Source organism: Amphimedon queenslandica, unplaced genomic scaffold (genome assembly GCF_000090795.2).
Source record: "Amphimedon queenslandica unplaced genomic scaffold, v1.1 AMPQUscaffold_13489, whole genome shotgun sequence".
NCBI lineage: Eukaryota > Metazoa > Porifera > Demospongiae > Haplosclerida > Niphatidae > Amphimedon > Amphimedon queenslandica.
This window is the reverse complement of record NW_003546275.1, coordinates 381,864-403,763: the sequence shown is the minus strand read 5'-3', so window position 1 is coordinate 403,763 and position 21,900 is coordinate 381,864. Positions and strand designations below refer to the sequence as shown.

At 36.3% G+C, this 21,900-nt stretch overlaps 8 protein-coding genes across 9 annotated transcripts; 4 read left to right on the top strand and 4 right to left on the bottom strand.

Moving 5' to 3' along the window:
• The first annotated feature begins 21 nt into the window (after positions 1-21).
• On the top strand, positions 22-2,636 carry LOC105316921 (tetratricopeptide repeat protein 38-like). The gene is made up of 13 exons (XM_011412220.2): positions 22-230; positions 279-321; positions 804-953; positions 1,004-1,136; positions 1,190-1,296; positions 1,364-1,489; positions 1,585-1,700; positions 1,801-1,886; positions 1,936-2,023; positions 2,081-2,194; positions 2,239-2,331; positions 2,379-2,435; positions 2,493-2,636. The coding sequence occupies exons 1-13, from the start codon at positions 54-56 to the stop codon at positions 2,565-2,567; spliced, it is 1,365 nt and encodes a 454-aa protein (XP_011410522.1). The 5' UTR covers positions 22-53; the 3' UTR covers positions 2,568-2,636.
• Positions 2,637-2,729: 93 nt separating this feature from the next.
• Positions 2,730-10,245, bottom strand: LOC109580510 (trafficking protein particle complex subunit 8-like). Its single transcript, XM_019993781.1, has 27 exons — positions 9,836-10,245; positions 9,500-9,718; positions 9,162-9,251; positions 8,915-9,089; positions 8,653-8,824; positions 8,237-8,536; positions 7,981-8,175; positions 7,778-7,935; positions 7,584-7,734; positions 7,408-7,505; positions 7,236-7,341; positions 7,019-7,153; positions 6,886-6,957; positions 6,681-6,833; positions 6,074-6,473; positions 5,321-5,427; positions 5,197-5,271; positions 4,896-5,147; positions 4,717-4,851; positions 4,396-4,670; positions 4,252-4,347; positions 4,071-4,204; positions 3,888-4,003; positions 3,677-3,835; positions 3,523-3,615; positions 3,272-3,477; positions 2,730-3,162 (listed from the first exon to the last, which is right to left on the bottom strand). Exons 1-27 carry the CDS (start codon positions 9,990-9,992, stop codon positions 2,922-2,924), a joined length of 4,470 nt encoding a protein of 1,489 aa, XP_019849340.1. The 5' UTR covers positions 9,993-10,245; the 3' UTR covers positions 2,730-2,921.
• Positions 10,246-10,293: 48 nt separating this feature from the next.
• On the top strand, positions 10,294-12,701 carry LOC100635389 (vesicle-associated membrane protein-associated protein B/C-like). Of its 2 annotated transcripts, none has more exons than XM_019993786.1 (10): positions 10,294-10,415; positions 10,545-10,616; positions 11,024-11,176; positions 11,336-11,451; positions 11,500-11,577; positions 11,648-11,749; positions 11,803-11,877; positions 11,940-11,969; positions 12,031-12,090; positions 12,159-12,701. In XM_019993786.1, exons 2-10 carry the CDS (start codon positions 10,553-10,555, stop codon positions 12,339-12,341), a joined length of 861 nt encoding a protein of 286 aa, XP_019849345.1. In that variant the 5' UTR covers positions 10,294-10,415; positions 10,545-10,552; the 3' UTR covers positions 12,342-12,701. The 2 variants fall into 2 exon arrangements, with proteins under 2 accessions (XP_019849345.1, XP_003384603.1); XM_003384555.3 differs by having other exon boundaries at positions 10,308-10,415; positions 11,339-11,451.
• A 56-nt stretch (positions 12,702-12,757) lies between these two features.
• On the bottom strand, positions 12,758-13,452 carry LOC100635264 (uncharacterized). The gene is made up of 3 exons (XM_003384554.3): positions 13,363-13,452; positions 13,133-13,320; positions 12,758-13,054 (listed from the first exon to the last, which is right to left on the bottom strand). The coding sequence occupies exons 1-3, from the start codon at positions 13,381-13,383 to the stop codon at positions 12,907-12,909; spliced, it is 357 nt and encodes a 118-aa protein (XP_003384602.1). The 5' UTR covers positions 13,384-13,452; the 3' UTR covers positions 12,758-12,906.
• Positions 13,450-15,421, top strand: LOC100635015 (protein disulfide isomerase-like 2-1). The gene is made up of 12 exons (XM_003384552.3): positions 13,450-13,579; positions 13,638-13,683; positions 13,856-14,039; positions 14,087-14,142; positions 14,192-14,308; positions 14,358-14,428; positions 14,480-14,529; positions 14,577-14,640; positions 14,694-14,786; positions 14,838-14,953; positions 15,099-15,190; positions 15,240-15,421. Exons 1-12 carry the CDS (start codon positions 13,484-13,486, stop codon positions 15,314-15,316), a joined length of 1,062 nt encoding a protein of 353 aa, XP_003384600.1. The 5' UTR covers positions 13,450-13,483; the 3' UTR covers positions 15,317-15,421.
• LOC100635141 (testis, prostate and placenta-expressed protein-like) lies at positions 15,379-16,783 on the bottom strand. Its single transcript, XM_003384553.3, has 8 exons — positions 16,582-16,783; positions 16,478-16,536; positions 16,055-16,116; positions 15,924-16,006; positions 15,771-15,859; positions 15,649-15,722; positions 15,577-15,600; positions 15,379-15,527 (listed from the first exon to the last, which is right to left on the bottom strand). The coding sequence occupies exons 1-8, from the start codon at positions 16,730-16,732 to the stop codon at positions 15,500-15,502; spliced, it is 570 nt and encodes a 189-aa protein (XP_003384601.1). The 5' UTR covers positions 16,733-16,783; the 3' UTR covers positions 15,379-15,499.
• Positions 16,784-16,870: 87 nt separating this feature from the next.
• LOC109580513 (uncharacterized) lies at positions 16,871-18,773 on the top strand. Its single transcript, XM_019993787.1, has 5 exons — positions 16,871-18,020; positions 18,069-18,164; positions 18,216-18,389; positions 18,436-18,546; positions 18,602-18,773. Exons 1-5 carry the CDS (start codon positions 17,808-17,810, stop codon positions 18,746-18,748), a joined length of 741 nt encoding a protein of 246 aa, XP_019849346.1. The 5' UTR covers positions 16,871-17,807; the 3' UTR covers positions 18,749-18,773.
• Positions 18,747-20,638, bottom strand: LOC100634888 (uncharacterized). Its single transcript, XM_019993785.1, has 7 exons — positions 20,424-20,638; positions 19,956-20,371; positions 19,836-19,909; positions 19,666-19,777; positions 19,554-19,616; positions 19,049-19,182; positions 18,747-18,986 (listed from the first exon to the last, which is right to left on the bottom strand). Exons 1-7 carry the CDS (start codon positions 20,611-20,613, stop codon positions 18,902-18,904), a joined length of 1,074 nt encoding a protein of 357 aa, XP_019849344.1. The 5' UTR covers positions 20,614-20,638; the 3' UTR covers positions 18,747-18,901.
• Between the last annotated feature and the right edge of the window lie 1,262 nt (positions 20,639-21,900).

Below are 21,900 nucleotides of genomic sequence, written 5' to 3'. Positions count from 1 at the left end.
AGAGACAATCATTGTGTGGGAGTGGTCATTTGTTTCATAGAAAATTTAGAAAAATGGCCTCGATCATGAAAGACGTTTGTGGAAATTCTCTGACCTGCTCCAGTCCCGAGGCACTTAAACTATACAACCAAGCTCTGGGTCATTTTGTTAGCACTCGCTCTATATTTCTAAAGCCACTCCAGCGGGCTATAGAGCTTGAGAGTGGCTTTACCATGGCTAGATGTCTCATGGTATGCAGGAAATTGATAATTATTTGTTTATTTTTTTCTGTTTTTAAGGGCACTATCATGTGTGATCCATTTGTGAGAGACAGTGCTACAAGTAAATGATGTTTTAATTTTAGTGTATACATTTAAATGTGTAATAAAAATGGGGGATTCTCTCCTAACCATTTTTGACAAAATACCCCGTACTATATATAGTATTAGGCAACTTTTAAAAATTTATAAAAAATCCAATTTTGATCGAAATCAGCTCAAAGTTTTATGTTATACAATAAATCAATTCATTAATTTGTTGAAGTTATCAGTTCCAATTGGTAATTGTTAATAATAATAATCTCTTTATGGTCTTTGTACATCTGAACCACAAACCCTGTAATTGAATATTCTCTATCTCACTCTGACCACAATGTCATACATATGCATTTATCTGATCATTTATTTATTTATTTATTTACATTTGTTTATTATTGCTCATATTGATTAATTAACTGTATACCCAAAAGCTTATATATATAATTATTATTATTTATACATATAATAATCATATAAAACTTTAATTTTTATTACACCACACCACAGATGCAGAGTATTTGGATATCCTCAATCATGCATACCCAAATGCACTTGACAGGGAGAAGAGACATATTGAGGCATTTAAAGCACAGATAGAGGGTAACGTGCCCAAATCATCTGAACTTTATGATCAAATCACAATAAAGTATCCTAGAGGTATATATATATCATTATTTTGTGTGTTATTATTATCATTTGTTTTTCAGACCTTCAAGCTGTCAGGCTTGCATTTGGCGATTATTTAACGATTGGAGACTTTGAGAAGATGAGGAACATGATGTCAAGAGCCGTCATTCATTGTCCTAAGGATTTTGTCCTCTATCCATATGTATTGAGCCTGTAAATATATATCATTAGATTTACTTTTCATATCCTCTATTCATCTCTACTAGGTATGCCTTTTCTCTAGAGGAGACAAATGAGAGGCAGTATGCTGAGGAACTTTGCAGGGAAAGTCTTACATTACAACCAGTTAATCCATGGGCGTCTCATACTATGGGTACATCTTTATAAATATAACAAAAAAATATATATGAGTTTTTTTTCTCCTCCTTCCTATCTTTAAGCTCATGTGATAGAGGAGGTTTATAAAGCTGAGAAAGGAGTGGATCATTTGATATCAACAAGGCAGCATTGGAGCTCTTGCTTACTCTCACATCATATAACGTGGCATTTAACACTATTCTACTTTGGTATGAGAGAAATGTTCAACGATCACTTTTAAACAGTTTCCTATTCTCCTTTATTCATGCTATCAATTTTTACAATTGTCGTGATAATTATGAAGACTTGAATCAGACTGATAAGATATTGAAAGAGTTTGATCAGGTCATGGCTCCAAACATGAAACCTGGGAACATGTTTCAACTGTTGGATGCATCATCTCTTCTCTGGCGTCTCAATGTAAGCAGCTGCTGTATCTTGAAGTCCTCTGTGTGTGTGTGTGTGTATAGTAAACCATGTAAATGCATCGATTTTAATCACTTATCTTTTTTTTAAAAAGGTGATGGGGATTGATCCTGGCGAATCTAGATGGAAACTTGTTACTGAAGCATTTCAGGTTCAAGTGGGAAACCCCTCTCATTCATGGTAATGCAACATAACCTTACAATCCTTTGTTTTATAAAATAATTTGCAGGCTTGAAACTCACCTAATGATGTCCCTGTGCTATGGTAAAGTGACTGCTGATACTGCTAGACTTGCTTTAGCAAATCAAGTTATACAAGTAACTGATTATTATTAAATTATTACTGATAATAATATATAATTTTTCTTGCTATAGTCAATGGAGGTGTATTCAAAGGAGAGTACATCAAGTGACTGCAGTGTTGCTGATCTGTTAGGTGTGCCTGTATGTAATGCATTATTAGCCTATGGACAAGAAAAATATGATGAAGTGAGATATATAGCATATAATAATCCTCTCACTTTGTTAATAAGGTTCTGTCACTGATGCTTCCTCTGAGATACGATTTCATCAAGTTTGGTGGAAGCTGGGCACAAAGACAAGTATTTGAACTAACTATTATAATGGTAACAGAGTCAGAGGAAGAGTTGATGTTATTGATAGTTTGTTTTAGGCTGCCATTAAAGCTAATGATTTGTCTCAAGCTCTTGCTCTTATAATTGAGCTAAAAGTTAGTCTTTTATTTAAAATATTATTATTAGTTTTTTTACTTATTTCTCTCTCACAGTCTAAGAAACCAAACAGCAAGGTCCTCCAAAGACTCTACAATAAGATATCGTCTAAAGTTGCTGCCAAGAATTAACTAAACAACACATATTTAAATATTTTTGCTTTTATTTTTTTGTTATTATCAACTCTCATTGAAACCAGAGGTGATTCATCAACCAGAAGTAAAGACTAGCATTATGTGTTTGAATCACATGAGAAAAGTGTAATATTTTATCAATTGTTTTTAGCAGCTAAGTTTTAGCTGATGACGCAAATATGCTGTACAAAAATTTTTTTTATCCAGCAATTTTAATAATAATAATAATAATAATAATAATAATAATAATAATAATAATAATTTACAACATCAAAAAATGTATTACGTATTAATTTAATTATTAAGTCACACACAAAAAGCACAATAAAACCAGACATGCTACACCCATTCTCAAACCACGCCCCCAACACCGTTAACAACAATATAACTCGAGAATTGCCACCTTTGATGCAACAGGCCAGAGGAGCTACTGCCAGAAAGACATGCCTTCACACGGAGTGAATTCAAGCAGTAAGTCCCAGGGGAAGAGAAGGCTGCATGTAAAGTTAAAGTTTTATGAGAAAGAGAATCCATTGTAGTATTGATCTTCGACTGTCCCAACCACTGGAAGTGGGACTCCAAAGAACGAACACTAAGAGAGAGAGAAAGAGATATTAATTAATCTAAAATGTAAATAATTCTAATATATTCATAGCATAATACACATTCACCTCCACCCCCAATACAATCAATGGACTCACCCAATGGCAACCTCAGCAGTTCGGAGTGTTTCAATCATTACGTTGACTTGAGATGTCGTGCAGTTCTCAAGGGTCAGGTCCACTTGTACAATACACAATGGCTTAGCTGAGAAATCGTGCGAGACACAAGACGGGTACTGCAAAGCATGTCTGACCAGATCATAGGGTGAAGGGGAGATGAGACTGGGTATGGTTTGTGGTTGTGGCTAAGATATAGAGTAAATGGACTTTATTGTCTTAAAGGTGCTTACCTGGGTTAATATGGCTGTGGTTTGTGGTAAAACTGCAGTAACTGACTGCTGGCCAAACTTGACACCACCTTCCTCCTCTAAGGCTGGAACAGTCTAAAGAGGATCATAAAGAGAGGTTTGTTGGCATACGCGTAATAATGAATCTTAATTGTACCTCCCAAAAAACTGTGAGGCACATCTTATTCTCAGAGAGTCCTCCTCCTCCTCCTGTAGGATCCTTCCTTTTTAAACTATTAGTGAAACTAGAGACAATATCTTTATAAGAGTCTGTTGATGATATTAGGACATTGCATGGATACCCTGAACTATTGATCTGATGGAGGAGGCAAATAAAACAAGAGACAGACATGTACATGTACACATACCATCTTGTCTGAGAGTGAAGCATCAGAGTAGAGGAGGTGCTGTGTGTTGGATTCACTGATGTCTCTTGTAGCATGCAAATATACTACTTGAGTCTGACCAGGAGATATCAATATACCTGCATTAGTATAATAATAATAATAATTATTATTATTATGAATTTTTAGTTTCCAAGGTGTCAATACCTTTTCTTTGTTCCTGTAAAGCTTCTAGTCTCCAGCTGTAACTAACCGAAGAGACCTGGTTGAGTTTAAAAGTGATCTCTTGATCACTGTCGCTGCTCAATTCAACTGTCACTAATAATCTATTAAGATCTTGTCTGAAAGAAAAAAATGATTTGAGAGGCACACAATATTTCAGACTTACTTGTCAATATTCCAATTCTGACTACTAGTGCAGGACACATTAACAGAAAGCGATGGCTTTAAACTTATCATTTCGCCATGCCTTAGTGATCTACACCTAAAGAATTAAACTAAAATAAAATTATAAATAAAAGGTGAATTTTACTTCATAGAACTTTTTTGATTAGAGAGGCTATTTTGAACCGGAGGTTGGAGCAGGTGAGGCTCGTAGTAAAGTATGAAGAGATAAGAGAGTTCCGAGTCATCAGAATGAGGAGTGGAGAGTAAGAGCTGGGCTGTGTGAGTCTCACCAGGAGAGAGGGGAGGGAGGGAGGAGAAGGGGAGGGAGAAAGGAGAAGAGAGAGAGGGGGAGACCGGAGAGAAAAGAGATTGAGTGCTGCCATCAGTAGTTGAATATATATCGGTATCATTGGAATCATCCTGTAATGGTTCATGCTATCATAATTCTAAAAATAGTATCAAGTACCTTCCTAAGAACATGATGTAATGATGAAAGGAGTCTAATATTAGTAACAGGGCTAGTGCTATAATTGGTGATGGAGAGAGTGAGGGTTAGTATTTGCCCAGCTAACAAAGGTTCTTTTAGTCCATTCAATAATAGCTGTATCGAAAATAATAGAATAATAAAATGGTCTATTCGCGTACCATTACTCTAGGCATTGGTTGGATAATCTTCCAACATAGCCTGTTGTCTTCTCCATACACTTCCCCCATCCTTTCAGTCTTTGTGTTATTCAGTCTCAGACCCCTGCACACAATATTCAGCCTTCCCTGGAACCCTTGGCTAAATAAAGGGTCTTCTGGTCCCCCGAGGGTCTCCTCCCATACACAGAGGTTATAGAGGAGGCCAGTGATACTGACCGAGCCTGTTCTAACCGGCAACACCCAAAAAAATAACTGAAAAGAGTGAAAAAAATTATAAAAGTGGGCATTAATTAGAACTCACATGTTTCTTTTCCTTTGGCCGCAATATAAAAGAATCAATGACCTGACAGTAAAGAGCATCATCGAACAACTCATCCTAAACCACACCCACAAATTAGTATAATCATTAATGAGAGATTTGTTACCTCGTTAGATTGCGTGGGTGGGGTATAATTCCAAGAGAGAGTGATGTTTCTCAATAGCATGGGGACTAATAGCGGGTTCTTCACAGCCACACCTACTCTTATCACCTCTAAATAATAATAAAAAACAATTGCAGTTATTATAAACCTTTATTACATGTACAACAGCAGGTACTCCACGTACATGTACAATGATTATAAAATGTGGGTTTTCGGAGTTTTCTCTTCTTAAAAAGTGCTCATAACTCCAGAATTCAAGCTCGGAATTAGCTCAAACTTTTTACATAGCATAAGGACATCAATATGTATCAGAAAATGTAATAAAAATTTGGGGTGATTTCGGAGTCATTTTTCGGAAAAAACCATGGGCTATATAGCCTTGGGTATTTTTCAAAATTTTGGCACTTTCTAAAATGGCCGTAACTTGAAAAATTGAAGCCAGAATCAGCTCAAACTTTCTACACAGCATAAGGACATAAATATGTATCAGAAAATGTAATAAAAATTTGGGGTGATTTCGGAGTCATTTTTTGGAAAAAACCATGGGCTATAGCCTTGGGTATTTTTCAAAATTTTGGCACTTTCTAAAATGGCCGTAACTTGAAAAATTGAAGCTGGAATCAGCTCAAACTTTCTGCACAGCATAAGGAGTTTAAGGACATAAATATATATAAGAAAATGTAATAAAATGGGGTATTTGCTAATTCACATGTTCTAGTACATGTACATCGTACACACTCATGAGTGGTGGCATACCATTAATAGGGCATAATGGAGTCACTGAGTTATCAGAGAGTATATCCATATATAAAACAGGTCCTTCTCTCTCGGACTCGCCAAAATACTGATGCTCCAATCTACTCATCTCCTCCCTCCATCTCTTGGGGTTGTAAGGATACACGCCCACTGCTAACGAGTCGCTAGGCAATGGAATCGAATGGGAGGAGTCGGTGATGAGGTGAGAGAATGAATCAAAGGGAGAGGAAGAGGAGGAGGGAGGTGTGAATATTCCGTTGTCAAAAGTAGTGACGGTTATGTGAGAGAGGAGGAAAGGGAGAGGGAGAGGAGAGAGAGCTGAGACAAGCTTGTCAGAGGACTTTGATGAATATGGCAAGGAGAATGAGAACTGTTTTGAATGTGACTGAGCTAAAAGAGACTGAAAAGAGGAAAGGAGGAGGAAAGAGAGAGAGAGAGAGAGGATTATTATAATAAAAGGAAGAAGGATAGAAGACTAAACAATAAACAAACAAAATAAACTTGTACACATACAAAATTAACAAAAAATAAGATGACAAATACAGCATGAGCATGTACATGTAAATTTCACATACACTAGTTAATCATCATATTAACAACGGCTTACTCTTTTAACATATACAAAGTCTTTTAAGTTTGAGAGCTGCTGTTGGAAGGACTGGGAACACTCGTGAGAGAGAATCTCTTGGAGGGAGAGACAAGCATTTTCCGGAGACTTTACGGAAAAGAATAACTTCCCACAGCTATAGTGAATGAAATCCTATGATAAAATAATAACAATAATAATATAATAATAATAATAATTTAGTTACATTAGCCATAGTCCAATCCTTTCCTTGATAAACGGCAAGTGATTGCATATAAACTCTAATGGCATGCCAGTCCTATCAAGAGGAAGAGATGAGTATCAATGTATCATTGTTAGTGTTGCTCTTCAATATGTACTTGTCCAGCTCTTGAGAAATGGTGTCCTGCTAGTACCAAATGAAATGCATATTTCCGTGCCATTGGAAGAGGAGAGACTCTTAAGAACGATTGGGCAGCTTGTTCCAGGCACAGGGCACTGAGCAATTGATTATCCTAAAAATATACCAATAAATTACAGAGGTATACTGAAATATACTAAGTACATGTAAATGCATATATGTACATGTACAAGTACCTCTCCAATTGTTTTGATCATTTGCTGTGAAAGCTCCTGATACTTCCCTCTCTCTTTCAAGACTCCACAAAGAAAGAAAGAGGTCCTAAGAGACTGCAGTGGAAGACTGTAGAAAAGAAGAAAAAAAAATTAATATAATAAATAAAATAATAATCATTATTGTGTCTCTTACCTCAAAGTTTTAGAGTAAATATGAGTGGCCTCCTCTAGGTACGATTGAGTCTCTTTACGAGTATATCCCAACATCTGAGCTGAGAGGGCAGCCATTTCCTAATAAGCAAATAATAATAATATTATAATCATCACTATTGTTATTATTATTATAATCATTTTAGTTATTATATCTACCAGTGCTCCTGCATAATGTATCCAGAGGTCTTTCCCTTGTAAATCTCTCTTCAGTGTATGGTGCATGTCAAATGCTAGCTCGTAGTTCTGCAATAGAAACGCCACATCACCCACCAACCTCATTAATCGCTCCACAGAATCGGCACTTAGACTACAAAAGGAGATTTTAATATATTATTCTAATTAGTGCTCACTTTGACTCTTCATTGCCCTTTGATGACAAGTTATTGGAGGATCCTCCCTTCCCTCCTCCTCCTCCGCTACTCCCTCCTCCTCCTCCTCCGAGCATTTTAAACCACACCCCTCGCGAGAAGTTTGAGACTCTCCTTGTCATAGTACGCCTACTCTGTAACTAAAAATACGATTATAGGTTTTCATAATAATCTCCTATACTAACTGATTCATTTAGTTTTCTCAGCACAGCTGTCAAATGTGATAGTAGTTTCCCGGTAAATTCTTTCACAAAATTCCTCAGTGCGTTTTGATCGTTTAAGCTAAGACACTCCCCTAAACTGATGCCCCGCCCACTTTCAATTTCTCCTTCCTCCTCTTCCTCAACAACAAAAGTCAAAGGATCTTCACCCAATTCAACCTACAAATGAAAATAAATCAAAAATATTTGTACTTATTAAAAATGTACTTATTATACTTACATCAACTGAGGCAACACTAGTTGAACTGCTTGATTTGAGTGGGCCTTTATTATCTTTATTATCTTTATTAGTTTTATCATTTCCAGTCGGATTGCTGGTGCTGTCTTCTAACATTACCATCACTTTCTCCTCCTGTACATCATTGACAGTGCTCAGGGGAGTCAGGGAGGAGTTCATAGCCCCTGGTTGGGTGTGGTTACCAGTAGGAGTCAGGGCCTGTTCCTTGGACGACAGGTTGGACCTGGATCGCGGTATCTTTTTCTTACGCTGAAACCGTTTGAAATGAAAGTCAGTTTCATCCTAAGGAAAAGATAAGTTTATCAATCTCAACTTAATTCACCAGTCAATAGAAACAATTTCCATTTTAAAATTAATATTTGGCAGGAGCTTAGAAATGAAAAACTCAATCAACATACCACTCCTTCAGTGGGCGGAGCTGATGGCACTCTAAGAACTCTGCTCCATGGTTCCGGAGTGGCTCCTCCTCTTCCGCTGCTCTTCTGTGAAGGATCATGTGAATTGATGGGGAGGAAGCAGCAAGTACCGGACCCATAGATTGACTTTATAGCCTCAAACATTTCCTTAGCACTGTAAGGAAGATGAGAAAAGAGAATGTAAAGAGATAGAAAACCAAAAAATTAAATAAATTGATATCAGACCACCTCCATTTCTCCTTACTAGTTCATATCTCCTTCAGTGACATCATGAAGGAAGATGTGATAATAATAAAGATGGTGGGAGGACAGCCAGTAAGGATGAGAGTTGGATTGTTTTTCTTCTCCTTTTTGTATGCGATAAAGGCTTTGAAATGCTTCAATGGGTTTAGAATGACGAGAAGAAACAACCAAGACAGCTGGAAATAGAAAGAAAAAGATAAACGAGAGAGTATATACACATAAATAACAAGATATGTTGCAATTCTTACCTGCCACATAATGACGGAAGTATTCGTGTTCCATTATCGGTACGTTGTCATGGTAGCACTCACAATAGTGATCGAACCAAGGAGTGGTAGCTAGAAACAATATAGAAAGACTAATATGAAGAAGCTGATTGTTTAGTGAGTGTCAAAATGACTAAAAATATCTCATTGTAAAGGAACACTATTCAGTTTCATTGTAGTGCAACAAAAAGAGAAAGCAAACGCATACAGAACAATAAAATTGGTACCCCCAAAAGGACAAACAACAACAATAATAATAATAATAATATTAATAATAATATTTTAATGCTAATAATAATATTAGTAGAAAATAATTGTACCTGGTACTTTGATATCTCCGATTGATAGCATAGGGCCACTGGGTCTCATGATGCTCTTTGAGGGTGTGGCAGAGTCCGGCCCTCTCTCGGACCAATGGACTGTCTGACTCAGCAGTTCTTCCGTCACTTCAGAAGATGTGGGCTCCGGGCGTGGCTCTGAAAACCGGACGCTGAGATCTTTAGCCGAATACAAATGACCCGCTGGATCTTGCAATGGAGCTGAAATGATAATATAAAATAATAGACACACAATAAGACTCGATGATTAGTACCGCCCCCTGCATGTACATTCAATAATTAGCCCCTCCCCCTAATTAGTACCTCCTATTGCCTTACTTTCAGCAGCAAGGGTGCTGAAGGGTTTCAGCATTTCGCTGAAAGAGAGGTAATTTTTACGACAGAGATCTTCAGCATCTGCTGACACCCTGAGACCAACTTGGAGTCCACAGACCCTCTTCACATGAGCAGGGAAAGACGAGGAAGAGTCGGCCATTTTAAAACATAAAGGAATAGGCTCTGTCTTTAAATGGGCTGGGCTGCCAGACTAAAGTCCTTTTACAAAAAACTCCCTCAATTGAGTTTATTTATCCTCTTCCCTCCTCTTCAGTTCTTTGTCTTAATTTCTGGCCCCTCTTTCTAGGCCTTTTTTTTTCCTTCTCCTCCACCCCCTCTTGAGCTCTAGGATTAATGGGCGTGGCTCAACACGTGGTCCCACAACCTCACGTGAGAGTCACCTGACCTAAAAATTAAGGTGTGGTCCAACACGTGTAGAATAATCACGTGAGCATCACGTGCTGTGCTGAGAGTGACTGGTCACCCTCAAATCTTTTCTCTTCTCTCCTGTGTTGTCTCCTCCTGCTCCTCCTCACCCCTTCTCTCTTTTTCTCATCTTATTAGGTGCAATTTGAGAAGAAACGTGAGTAGCTGCAGGTCTCCTCATTTTATCCTTTCTTTCCCTGCACGCACCATCAATAACGCACTATTTCATTAATTATCTTCATTTGCCCCTTTCTTCTATGTTACCTCCTCCTATTGTTCCTCCTAGTTTTAATTATGTCATCACTGAAGACCCCTCAAGTTTTAGAGTTAGATCCACCTACAGAGCTTATATTTAGAGGTATATATTTATAATTAATTCTATCATCGTTAACGAATAATCAGCTGAAATGATATATTTTGCACCGTTGCATGCTCAGATCTAATTTATAACTGTATGACGCCTTTCTCCTGTATAAATGGATAAAACTGTGATAATGCATATGTTTATCACAGCGCATACTTTGTATTAGCATGCTTTTTAAAATGATTCCTGCTTCTTATATTACCAGCTATGTTTTCCTATTGCGTATATGATATCAGTATATCTCAGTATATTATTAGGTGTCTCTTGTTGATACTTTGTATTTTAATGTTTGTAACATGATATTGATGCATGTTACATTACAACCTTCATTATTGTAATTAAGTTGTTTGCTTCTTTGATTCTTTCTCTCTCTTTCTTTCTCCCCTCTCCCGCCCTCTTAGGTCCATTCAACGAAATTGTAACCACATCTCTTAAATTAACTAATCCTACGAATGAGAAGGTCGGGTTTAAGGTAAAGACAACGGCTCCTAAGCAGTACTGTGTTCGGCCAAACAGTGGAATCATTGAATCACACGATGAGCAACAAGTATCAGGTATTTTGATCTACTTTACATGATATTGATTATACAATAAAGAATGAGCTCCTTTTCTATTCATGTTAGTCTAAATATCACCTTTATGATGTCTCTATTTCTAAAATAATCAGTTGTTTTACTGGTCTAATAATTTATGTTATATTTTCCCATGATAAGTAGTTATGCTTCAGCCATTGGAGGACATACCTTTAGCTGACAGAATGAAGCACAAGTTCATGGTCCAGTCAATGTGCGTTGATGACTCAATAAGTCCTGATATACTGGATGACGCTGTAAGCTAAGTTGTAGAGGATGCAGCCATTTTAAACTTCCTTTTATAGATGCGGAAAGCTGACAAGAAAAAGCTAATGGATTCCAAACTTAAATGCTCTTTTGTTGAAGAGGATATTGCAGAGCAGGTTTGCAAGACTCATCTCCCATTTTCTTAGTTACTCTCTCTCTCTCTCTCTCTCTCTCTCTCGTTTCTAGCCATCGTCCAGTAAAGCGGACACCATCTCCGCCTCTTCTTTTGAGAGCAGTGAACATGTTTTAGCACCCGATAATAAGAGCAGTGAAGCTTCTTTAGATAACGTAAGTAATGAGAGAGAGGGATGCCAGATTAATTTTTGTCATTTATTTTGCAGACGCCAGTTACGACAATTACTCCGTCTGAGCAGCCAACTGCTGGCTCTACCCCTGGACACAACACAGGAAGGGAGGTATGTCATTGGCTTCCTTTATACCTATTAACTCTAATCTCTCTCTCTCTCTCTCTCTCAAGGGTAATCTAGAATCAGAGCATGTTGAATCAGTACGTTCTCTCTCCTGTGCTTTATTCATGTTATTATTGTGATGACATTTTTCTTTTTTAGGAGCTCAGACTTCTCAGAGATAGAGCAAAGAAATTAAATGAAGAGAACAAAACACTTAAAGTGAGCGTATGTATATCTACTTGACCCGTTTTTAAAATAATTTTTTCTGCCTCGCCCCTTTCTTTCAGACCGAGACAGATCGACTAAGGCAGCAGTTCCTCACACAATCAACAACTGTTAACAAGCCGAACAGAGTGGCTACGCCTCCCTCATCTAACTTTGCCGTTACGCCTTTCAACGCCTTTGCGTTGCTTCTTATCTTCATTGCTTTAGTAATGGGATACATTATAGGATCAAGTTCTTCTGCTTGATAATTGAATTGATGGAGAGAGTCCCGCGATATCTTTATTTTAATTTATAATATTCTTCTTTCTCGTCTTTTATCTTATAATAATTTCCAAAAATAGAACAAGATGTGTGGAGAAGGAGATGCCGTCCTTCTTTCTTATCTAATCTCTTCTTTTAATAATGAACTTGAAAGTTCTCTCTCTCTTTATCTAGTTTAGTAATTATTATTATTGTTATTAATTTCTTATACAGTATGTGCATTCATGCATTGATGTGTATGTTTTGTGCTTTGAATTGAGTAAATATGATTTCTTTAATAATCATGCAAATACGCATGTACCTTGTTCTTACAGAGTTATTTAAAATGGAAGTATTTTCTTTTATTTGTTTGAATTATGTACATTGGTTAACTATACAAGAGTTTTGCTAGTAGGAATTATTAATTTGAATGTTGTCTAAAAATACTCAATTAAAATATTTATTACTAATACAAGGATTAAAATCAGAAGCAAAATATAATATCTCATGTCCATGGCATAGAGTTTAAAATTTGATGATTAATAAAAAATATATTGATTTCCTGTATCTTTATAAATACTTCCTCCTTTTGAGTCCATTTTGAACGGCCAGTTTGTTGTTGATGCTGACAAGAATGAGCGAGTAATGGTCGCCTCTCTCTTCAAATAGCTGAGTAATCTGTTGCTCTCTGTCTCTGTCTCTCTCAAGCAGTTCAGCTCTGAAAATAATATAATGAATAATAATTATTAAAAAATATTATTATAAATAGTGCTATATCAATATCAATTTTTCTCACTTGCTTGGCCTGCCACGACCTCTAGGCTGATGAAGTCTGAGCTGATGGTTATTAAAGGATGATGATGATGCTATTGAAGATGAGGAGCTGTTCACATTGATTCTTTTCTCTTCCCCTCCTACTCCCTTTCTTTCTTCCTCGNCAGATCTAGACCTGCTCTTTCTTTCTCTAAGAGTCAACGCTGGCTCCTATTAATATATGAATTAAAGCATTAGAATTTAAATGTTCACTTTCTCAGCTTCTTTCTGCATTTTTGTTTACATTAGCCAAAACCACGCCCTCTAAAGTAGAAAAAGACACGCCTATTCAATTATCACCTAACCACGTGTTCATTTTCACCTTTAAACTGTCATGGCCGCCATATACATTCTTTTTGCTTCCTTTTTTCTCTCTCTGCCTCTCTCTCAAGCCGGTGTTGTTGACTTGACAAGCAGTAATTTTGACCAGGTAAATATATTTTGACTTGGTTTATTATTATTATTATCAATTTTGTTATTGCATGTAGGTTGTTGATGGCTCAAAGGCTGCATTTGTCGAATTTTATGCTCCATGTAAGTATATAAGCTGAAAAATTCTTTACTATAAGCTGTGTATAATTTTGAATGCATGCCATCGCTTTGTTTTAATTTTACGAATTTAATTGCATGAGCACTATGCCAAAATCCTGTGAGAAACCTTGATCTGACTATGGATCTGAATAATTTTAACACAACTCCATTTTAGGGTGTGGTCATTGTAAGAGGCTAGCTCCCGAGTATGAGAAGTTAGGTGCTGCCTATGAGGGATCCAATGATGTTGTCATTGCTAAAGTTGATGCTGATGCCGACAGAACTCTTGGAGGACGTTTCGGAGTCCGTGGATTTCCGACTCTAAAATTTTTTCCAAAGGGATCCACAACACCTGAAGAGTGAGCGTGTGGAGCTTTTTAAATTCATTTATTAATTTTTATTATAGTTATAATGGTGGGCGTAGTGCTGATGACTTCATTAAATTCATTAATGAAAAGACAGGTGTGTTTAATAATGCTTACTGTATTAATTATAATACTGCTCTCCTAAGGATCTAATGCTGGGATTAAGACTCCGCCTAGTGATGTAGTAGTCCTTGATCCATCTAACTTTGACTCCGTTGCTCTTAATAAAGACAAAGATGTCCTCGTTGAGTTTTATGCCCCTTGTCAGTAAAAATGTGTTTGTACCTATTTATGTGATTCTGTTGTTCATAGGGTGTGGTCATTGTAAAGCTCTCATCCCTGTTTATGAAGAAGTTGCAACTACTTTTAAGAATGATGAAAATGTATAGTGTGTGAATTTGTAAAGTAATTTTTATGTCCTTTTCTTTTTAAAGTGCATTGTTGCTAATGTTGATGCTGATGGTCACAGAAGTCTAGGAACCAAGTGAGTTCTTTTGTACTTGATCTCTTTAATATTTTTACTTTGTGTAGATACGGTGTTAGTGGCTTTCCTACCATCAAGTTTTTCCCTAAAGGCAGCACAGAACCAGAAGATGTAAGAAGATTATGTTTTTAGACACTTAGTTAACTCTCTATCTCTCTCATCAGTACAATGGTGGCAGAGGAGTTGATGATTTCATCAAATTCCTTAATGAGAAGTGTGGCACACACAGAGTAAAAGGTGGATCACTATCTCCTGAGGCAAGTGTCCCTTTTCCTTACCCTTCCACCCCCACTCTCTCTCCCTTTTAGGCTGGACTAGTTGATGAACTCAATGACTTGGCAAAGAAGTTCATGGCTGAGGCAGATTCTCGTGAATCCATTTTAGAGGAAGCACAAACCAAAGCACAGGAACTGGATAGCCCTCAGTAAGAGCGAACTGACGTGTACCCTATTGCATATATTGATACTTAGAATTTATGATTTAGTCAACCTCTTGTAGGATATCATAACAAATAACAACAAACGTAATGTCTATCCCCATCTCTCTCTATCTCTCTTTTCCTCCCTCAGGGCTGACTATTATGTTAAAGTGATGAATAAAGTCCAAGAGAAAGGAGATTCTTATATTGAGACCGAGAGTGAGAGATTAGGACGTATGGTTGGTAAGTCAATGGAATGTCTTGAGTCCATGTTCTCTGTTTGTTTTTTAAGATGGTAAGAAAGTGAGTGCCAAGAAAAGCGATGAGTTCACTAAGAGGAGGAATGTCCTGAGGAAATTTGAACTCTAAATAGTAATAAAAGTGCCAAAATTTTGTCGTTTTTTGTGTAGCTTTACAATCTTTTGATGCTATTAATTTCCTTTTCTTTTATTAAAACTAAAAGGTTATCAGTAATCTACACACCATTCTACAGTTCTAAGTGACTATTAGGAGCTTAATTTTCAGTACTTAGCAGTTTAATAATTATTGTGATTAATACCATGGATAGGCTGAATAGGGCCTGCAATAAGGTACAATAATTTAATAGTGTGTCATTAATGGCTCCTTACCTTCTTGTGGCCCTGTATCTATTGCTATGAAAAGATAAGGATAGATGTAACATTTTTATTAGTAATTCTTACAATATAGTGGCGGGCATTGGTCTCTCAATCTTGGTGATGGTGTGATGTGGTTTATCTTTTATTGTCAGTGCAACCTATAGAAGTTAGTTATGTATTCACTAAATAATGCTGCTCCTTTCTACCTTCCATGATGCTGTTATATCAGGATGGAGTTTCCTCACGTAGAGATTAGATGTAATAGGTTGAATGACATTATTAGAGTCTTCATGCTCTGTAAGAATCAATGAGTGTGTGTGTGTGTGTAACATGTTCATATATAATTGTTGATGGTTTACCGATTTTTTGAATTGGTGGTGTAGGCTCCTTTCTCAGTTGCTGGAGTGTTTTATTCCATTGTTTAGTGTAAGGAGAAGTGTTACTATAATCCAGAATATTAAGTTTTCCCCTCATTTATGTTCATTCTTACTTTGCGTTCTTTAATGTTTCATAAGTCTCAAGTTTCTCCTTTGTTTCGTTTGTAACCATACTCTATATATAAATAAAAAGAATTTATATCGTCGTTGACATGTATACTGCATCTATGTAATGGTAAACATGTCTTTAAGTGCGTCTATGGAGTGTATTAATGATTAACATTTCATCAATAATAAAAACTTCATTCATAGCATTCTGGAACAAATAGAAATAAACAAAATGAATAGGTTCAATCCTATGGTTGCTCTCACTGACTCAGTACAGCTGAACTGTTATATTTGGACAATAATCATGATGATGATGGCTATGGTATATTGTTCCTTTCAAAGGAAAAAGAACTGTGACATCCTCTCCCAACAGAGGAAGTATTCATTGCATTTACATTTTCACTTAGCTCATTCCTTAACACCCTTACCTTGCAGTGTAAGTTGGGAGCACCGGGATATCTTGTTGTTCTTATTTTAGTAAAATCATCTAAAGCAAACAATCATAGTCTAAAGTACTTGTTCATAACCTAACCTTTCACGCAAAAGGTCGTGTGGCGCGAATGCTCGCTAGAGAGCCTGTGCCCAACTGTGTCCATGTCCATGCGTCTCAGTGTGGGTAGTTGTGGATGGTAGAGCTGATGCTTGACGCTTGCTAGCTGCCTCAAAGATCTTCGCTCCTCCATGATGATGTCTGTTTCTCCTATCTACCGCCCACGCAATTGCAATACTCGTGGGCGTCAGCTAGCCAAGGTGTTTGTTTTTAATTAATTTCTAAACCTGCCCATTATTATCTATTGGACTGCCTTCCAGCCAAACAAAATCTCCCAGAGTCATCACTAGGCATTGGACCTCATTAGTGCAGTGCAGAGCACAAGCTCTTACCATCATGTTTGCGTAATACATTGCCTGGCACAATGTACGCTCAAGCCCGGCTCATGGTTTTACGTACAGAGATGGTTGTACACATGTATATACAAGATGTAAAGGCTTCTTATGGTTTCATTTTAATGCATTCCCTCTCTTGTACCAGTTGCAAACAATTTAGTCTAAATAATAAAAAAAAACTAATACTGTAGGTCAGGTTATATTTGCGACAGTAAAAACTAATAAATAATTTATGCATCATGGTACTATCATGCATTTCACAGATCAAGTTTATAGTTGAATTAATGTCTCACTCTCCTTCCAACGTGATCATCACATGTTACTTGTATCATGCTTAGCATTTTTTTATTGGAACAGTCATCTCTTGGTAAAATGATGCTGCTAGTTTACATTTTTATGTTTCTTGCAACATAATCCTTATTTGCATGTTTAACTTCACTAGCATCAAGAGGTAGTTACCAGTAAACAGCCCCCGATAAGCAAAATTTAATCCCTCTGTGTAGGGAGGGCCAGAAAAAAATTTTGTATACAAGCTGGGGATTTCCCTTGTAGCATCTATACTTTTAGTATTGGGTTTAGCTTACATTGTGTGCTATGGTGGTATTGCCAGTTATCACAAGGCATTAATTTCTACAGAACTATTTAAACACCTTATCACTGTTTTCATCTCAATTTGTCCCAGGTGGTTCCTGTGCCAGTAACTGAGGAAAGTGAGATGCTAGTCTCACTATATAAAGAGAGACACGGATCATTAGTCGATCATAGAAAAAGTAAAGCAAGAGAACTACTACTACAGGTATACAGATAAACTTGAAGTACCTCTTTCTCTCTCTTATCAACTCAACCAATCTGAACTCAAGTGTGAAGAATATCATGGCCCAATCTACAACTATTCAAAGATTTCTACTGATGTTTTGCTGTTGCTATTGCACTTTCGCAGCCCCTCTCAATGTAATTATAAATCCAGGCGATGGTATTAATGTTGGACCTGTTACTCCGATAATGAATGCTAAAACTGCACTCAATCTCTTTATCCAGGCTGAAGAAACCATGCAGATGTGTAAAACAATTGAAGATAGGATTATTGTAAGTCAATAGACTATTGCAATCCGATCATTTCTCACTATTATACAGGTCCTAGCTAATGACTCAAGCATTGAATTACCTAACTTCATTAACAAGTATTGTTATTTTCAAACTTTTGTTGGCAGCAGTGATTGCGATGCCTCAGTATGTTGCAAAATATTATTTATCATAAATAAATCATGTTCTATTGTATAGGATCCAACCAAATTAAAAGGTGATCTCCAGACTCTTCTAGATTCCAGAGCACTTCTGTATCTTGTTATTGAATATCAAGAGTCTCTTCTGCCCAATGATGATTTCTTCCTTACTTTATCACTTGGACAGTTTCAAAATAAACTGGATGAATTTATTTTGTCTTTCAATACCACTGTAAGCTTGATAACAATCAGAAATGATAATTAATTATAATCTATAGCTTAATCCTACAAGCATTAGCTCTTCTGGCGATGACAATTCAAATGGCCTTCAAATCCCTCCAACTGGCAATCCTTTTTACCAGCAAATAACTACACCAACCCCTGGAGGGGTATGTTCACAGTTGATATACTTCTGTATCTAACCCCCTCTCTCTCTTTTATTAGAAACCTTCTCATTGCTACAACTGCACAACTCTGGCCGATCAGTATCTAAACATAAAGGAGTTACATACCATTCTCCAGGTCACAACTTCTGATATAGGTTGTGTAAAAGATGCCATAAATTCTCACAGCACTGATGACAGCAATTAAAAAGAAAGGATGACTGGTTTAATTGTAGAACTTTTATTATAATATTTAGAACACAGGTGAAATTTTTTTAAAAGATAAAAAATTAAAATAATAACTGTGAAAACAACATGCATTATAATACACACCAGAGAAATCTTTCTGGGTACAGCAAAACTATTTCTTTACTTCAAAAATGCTGTCAATGTTTTCTAAAGTGTCTGACACAAGTTTCAGTACTTCAATCCCATGGCATAATTCCCTAGAGATGCAAAGGAAAAGCCACATCATTATTCCTCTCATTTCTCTTTCTAAATCTCTCACTTTATTTGTAAGTCAGCTTTATAAGAAGCTGCCTTTAGCTGCTGTGAGGCATTGTTGGCTTTCTCTCTCACACCAATGATAAGATCCTCATAGCTTTTATGTATTGCCTGGGGATTCGCTTGTCCCAATTGAGTCTAAAATTGAATAAAGCATGGTGCACAAGTACAAAATGATAAAGAGCAGATTGCATAAAATTTCATGGTATGGAGCAATACCATAATTATGTATAGGTTGGTAGAAGTAATGTCATAACCTTTTGAAACAATCACACTCTTTAGGCTTTCGTAAGAAACTCTTTCACATTCGATTTAACAAAGTAAAACTACATTTTCCTAATCATTCCACTAGTACAATAAACAGGGCAGTCTCAAATGGATATCAATGCTAAATCAAGATTTTGTCTTGACTGAGCTAGTGATAATCATATTCCAGTATTACAAACTCATGAAGCAAAAAACACAAACACTATGAGGTATGTCTCATGATGATAGCCATTAAAACTGACTTGTAAAGATGCTATTTGCCCTTTCAGTTTTTTGATAGTTTCATCTGCAGTAATTGATCGTTGCTGTAGTAGGAAAGAGTGTACATACAAGAATAAATGTTTAGTGACTCACTGTTGCAATCTTGAGATTTTCTTCAACTTTCTGTATCATGTCATCGAGTGCTTTCGTGTCTTTTGCCTCTTTCTCTTTCAATAGTTTTACTTCATCTTTAAGTGATTGTGATCTAAATGATAAATTAAAAATTATGTAAAATATTAACATGAGATTCATGTAAGATTCACCTTCCTTTTTCTTTTTTATAATTTTTTTCTAATTCAGTTACTTGCTTTTTTAAAACTTCATTCTCAGCTTTAACCTGTCACTAAGAATACAGGACCAGCCACTAATTGATCATTAAATACTTTATTCAATTCGTTCACTAGTTGATGTTGGGTTTCATCAGGTGCCAACATTGCAACCTCAGGAAATGGATTAATGTCTAAAATCCCTCCCTCCTCTTCCTCCTCCTCTCTCTCACTCCCTCCCAGTGGATCTGATAATGGTAATGGAGGTAATGTTGATGATCCTAACAACTCAATTTCATCTTCACTGCTAGAAGAGAAGAGGTCTTTTACTGGTTCTGTCTTTAGTCTGCTTGATGATGCTGCTTTAGTCTTTATTCCTACAGCCACTGGGACTGGATTCGGTGCCAATAATGGCAGACCCAGTTTCGTGGGTTCCGAGAGTGGATTCTCGTCTTCACTTGAAAATAAGCTGTCATCGTCACCGGAGTCTTTAGCCTTTTTGACAAAGTTTTTGAAAGAGAATGGATTAACGTCTAAAAATTAGAATTAATAGCACATATTAGAGCTCAATGCAGTTCTGTTTACCGGATGCAACAGAGCCAGGGGGAGGAAGGGAGTCAACGACAGTGGGAGGAGCTGAAGTCGCTGCTTCTCCTGTTTTCTTCTTTCTTTTAGAGCTCTCCTTTTTCTGTGGCTCGGAGCCCCCGCCCTGTCTCTTAGTCACAAAAGATTTAAAAGAAAAAGGATTGTCCTTGTCATTTTCTTTGGAGGCCATTTTCAGCCACGCCTCCTAAACACACCCCTGCTTAGGCTTGCTTTGGCATAATTATTATTCCATCAATTCATTGATTGCATTATGCTATTCTCTAGTGCTTCAGATATATGCCATTATGCTTACAATATTTATTGGCTATGCTTACAATTATTCTGAATGATTATTAAAATTATTATTTTAAAATAAAGAATTATTATTCATCACACATTATACTGTAACATCAAAGAACATTGTATGTACATAGTCTCCAAGAGAGTGACTTTGCTGAGGGCTAAATGGGCAGCCATGTTAACACTTAACATTCAGTACATGGTTGAAGTTAATTGACTATTCTGGAATAATGCTTAATTCCTAGTGTGGTTCATTATGCTCAATATTATGCTCGCCTAATAGTATTAGGCGAGCATAATATTAGCTAATACCTTAAGGTTACTTTTAAATGCGGGTGCAATTAATTGCGAATTTTGCGTTTGGGTTAAAAATCGCAATTATTAATATGCGCAATTATTAATAATGACATCATAATGCTATATAACTATTAGTAATAATTACTTAATCGCAATTTTTAATACCAGCAAAATTTACCTCGTGCTAAAATCGCAAAATTTAGTACCCGCAATTAAAAGTCAATCTAAGGTATGCTCAAGCCTACCCCTGCCGCAAACTTGCAGGCTTTTTTTACAAGATGGCTACTTTGTTGTTGTCCAGACGAGCTTGTACTCGCTTCTCTCTAGCCTCTACAGGCAGTAGAGCAGTAACTGCAGCAGGTTTGGGTCGTTTACTCTAATTAAATAATGTATTTCTCCTTTGCTTTAGCTGCTGCAAGTGAACAATACCCCCCAATGCCTCCATGTGATTTCAAGCCAGATCCATATACAGTTAGGCAATAAACTTTATTTCTATTTATTTTTTAAAATTTAATTATTTTTAATTTAATTATTGTTTTTATTTATTTATTATTTTTATTTGTTTTATTATTTTTATTTATTTTTTAATTTAATTATTGTTTTTATTTATTATTTTTATTTGTTTATTTATTTATTTTTTTCATTATTATTTATTTTTATTACCTTAAGCCTACTATTATTTGCTTCTACTAATTTTAGTGAAATCAGCAAAAATCATGTTTAGCGTTACTAATTTTAGCGTTTTTAACCAAATTAACTATAAATAATAACCATTATAATGAATGATAATTATTTTGGCGTCTATTTAATTTAGCGATTTAAAGCTCTCTCGCTAATATAGCTAAATTTAGTAGATGCTAAAAATAGTAGGCTTAAGGTA

Bases quoted from the DNA above. Each gene is read 5' to 3' on its own strand.
- LOC105316921 (XM_011412220.2), top strand. From the start codon at position 54: ATGGCCTCGATCATGAAAGACGTTTGTGGAAATTCTCTGACCTGCTCC. The intron at 231-278 runs GTATGCAGGAAA...TCTGTTTTTAAG, and splicing joins CCATGGCTAGATGTCTCATG to GGCACTATCATGTGTGATCC. The intron at 2,024-2,080 runs GTAACTGATTAT...TTCTTGCTATAG, and splicing joins TAGCAAATCAAGTTATACAA to TCAATGGAGGTGTATTCAAA.
- LOC109580510 (XM_019993781.1), bottom strand. From the start codon at position 9,992: ATGGCCGACTCTTCCTCGTCTTTCCCTGCTCATGTGAAGAGGGTCTGT. The intron at 9,719-9,835 runs GTAAGGCAATAG...TTATCATTTCAG, and splicing joins CAGCACCCTTGCTGCTGAAA to CTCCATTGCAAGATCCAGCG. The intron at 4,348-4,395 runs GTAAAATTCACC...TTAATTCTTTAG, and splicing joins AATCAAAAAAGTTCTATGAA to GTGTAGATCACTAAGGCATG.
- LOC100635389 (XM_019993786.1), top strand. From the start codon at position 10,553: ATGTCATCACTGAAGACCCCTCAAGTTTTAGAGTTAGATCCACCTACA. The intron at 11,878-11,939 runs GTATGTCATTGG...CTCTCTCTCAAG, and splicing joins GACACAACACAGGAAGGGAG to GGTAATCTAGAATCAGAGCA. The intron at 12,091-12,158 runs GTGAGCGTATGT...CCTTTCTTTCAG, and splicing joins AAGAGAACAAAACACTTAAA to ACCGAGACAGATCGACTAAG.
- LOC100635015 (XM_003384552.3), top strand. From the start codon at position 13,484: ATGGCCGCCATATACATTCTTTTTGCTTCCTTTTTTCTCTCTCTGCCT. The intron at 13,684-13,855 runs GTAAGTATATAA...ACTCCATTTTAG, and splicing joins TGTCGAATTTTATGCTCCAT to GGTGTGGTCATTGTAAGAGG. The intron at 15,191-15,239 runs GTAAGTCAATGG...TTGTTTTTTAAG, and splicing joins GAGATTAGGACGTATGGTTG to ATGGTAAGAAAGTGAGTGCC.
- LOC100635141 (XM_003384553.3), bottom strand. From the start codon at position 16,732: ATGGAGGAGCGAAGATCTTTGAGGCAGCTAGCAAGCGTCAAGCATCAG. The intron at 16,007-16,054 runs GTAAGAATGAAC...TCTGGATTATAG, and splicing joins GAAACATTAAAGAACGCAAA to TAACACTTCTCCTTACACTA. The intron at 15,601-15,648 runs GTAAGAATTACT...ATCTTTTCATAG, and splicing joins CCAATGCCCGCCACTATATT to CAATAGATACAGGGCCACAA.
- LOC109580513 (XM_019993787.1), top strand. From the start codon at position 17,808: ATGGCCCAATCTACAACTATTCAAAGATTTCTACTGATGTTTTGCTGT. The intron at 18,165-18,215 runs GTATGTTGCAAA...TCTATTGTATAG, and splicing joins GCAGTGATTGCGATGCCTCA to GATCCAACCAAATTAAAAGG. The intron at 18,547-18,601 runs GTATGTTCACAG...CTCTTTTATTAG, and splicing joins CTACACCAACCCCTGGAGGG to AAACCTTCTCATTGCTACAA.
- LOC100634888 (XM_019993785.1), bottom strand. From the start codon at position 20,613: ATGGCCTCCAAAGAAAATGACAAGGACAATCCTTTTTCTTTTAAATCT. The intron at 19,778-19,835 runs GTGAATCTTACA...TTTATCATTTAG, and splicing joins TATAAAAAAGAAAAAGGAAG to ATCACAATCACTTAAAGATG. The intron at 18,987-19,048 runs GTGAGAGATTTA...TTGCATCTCTAG, and splicing joins AAAGCTGACTTACAAATAAA to GGAATTATGCCATGGGATTG.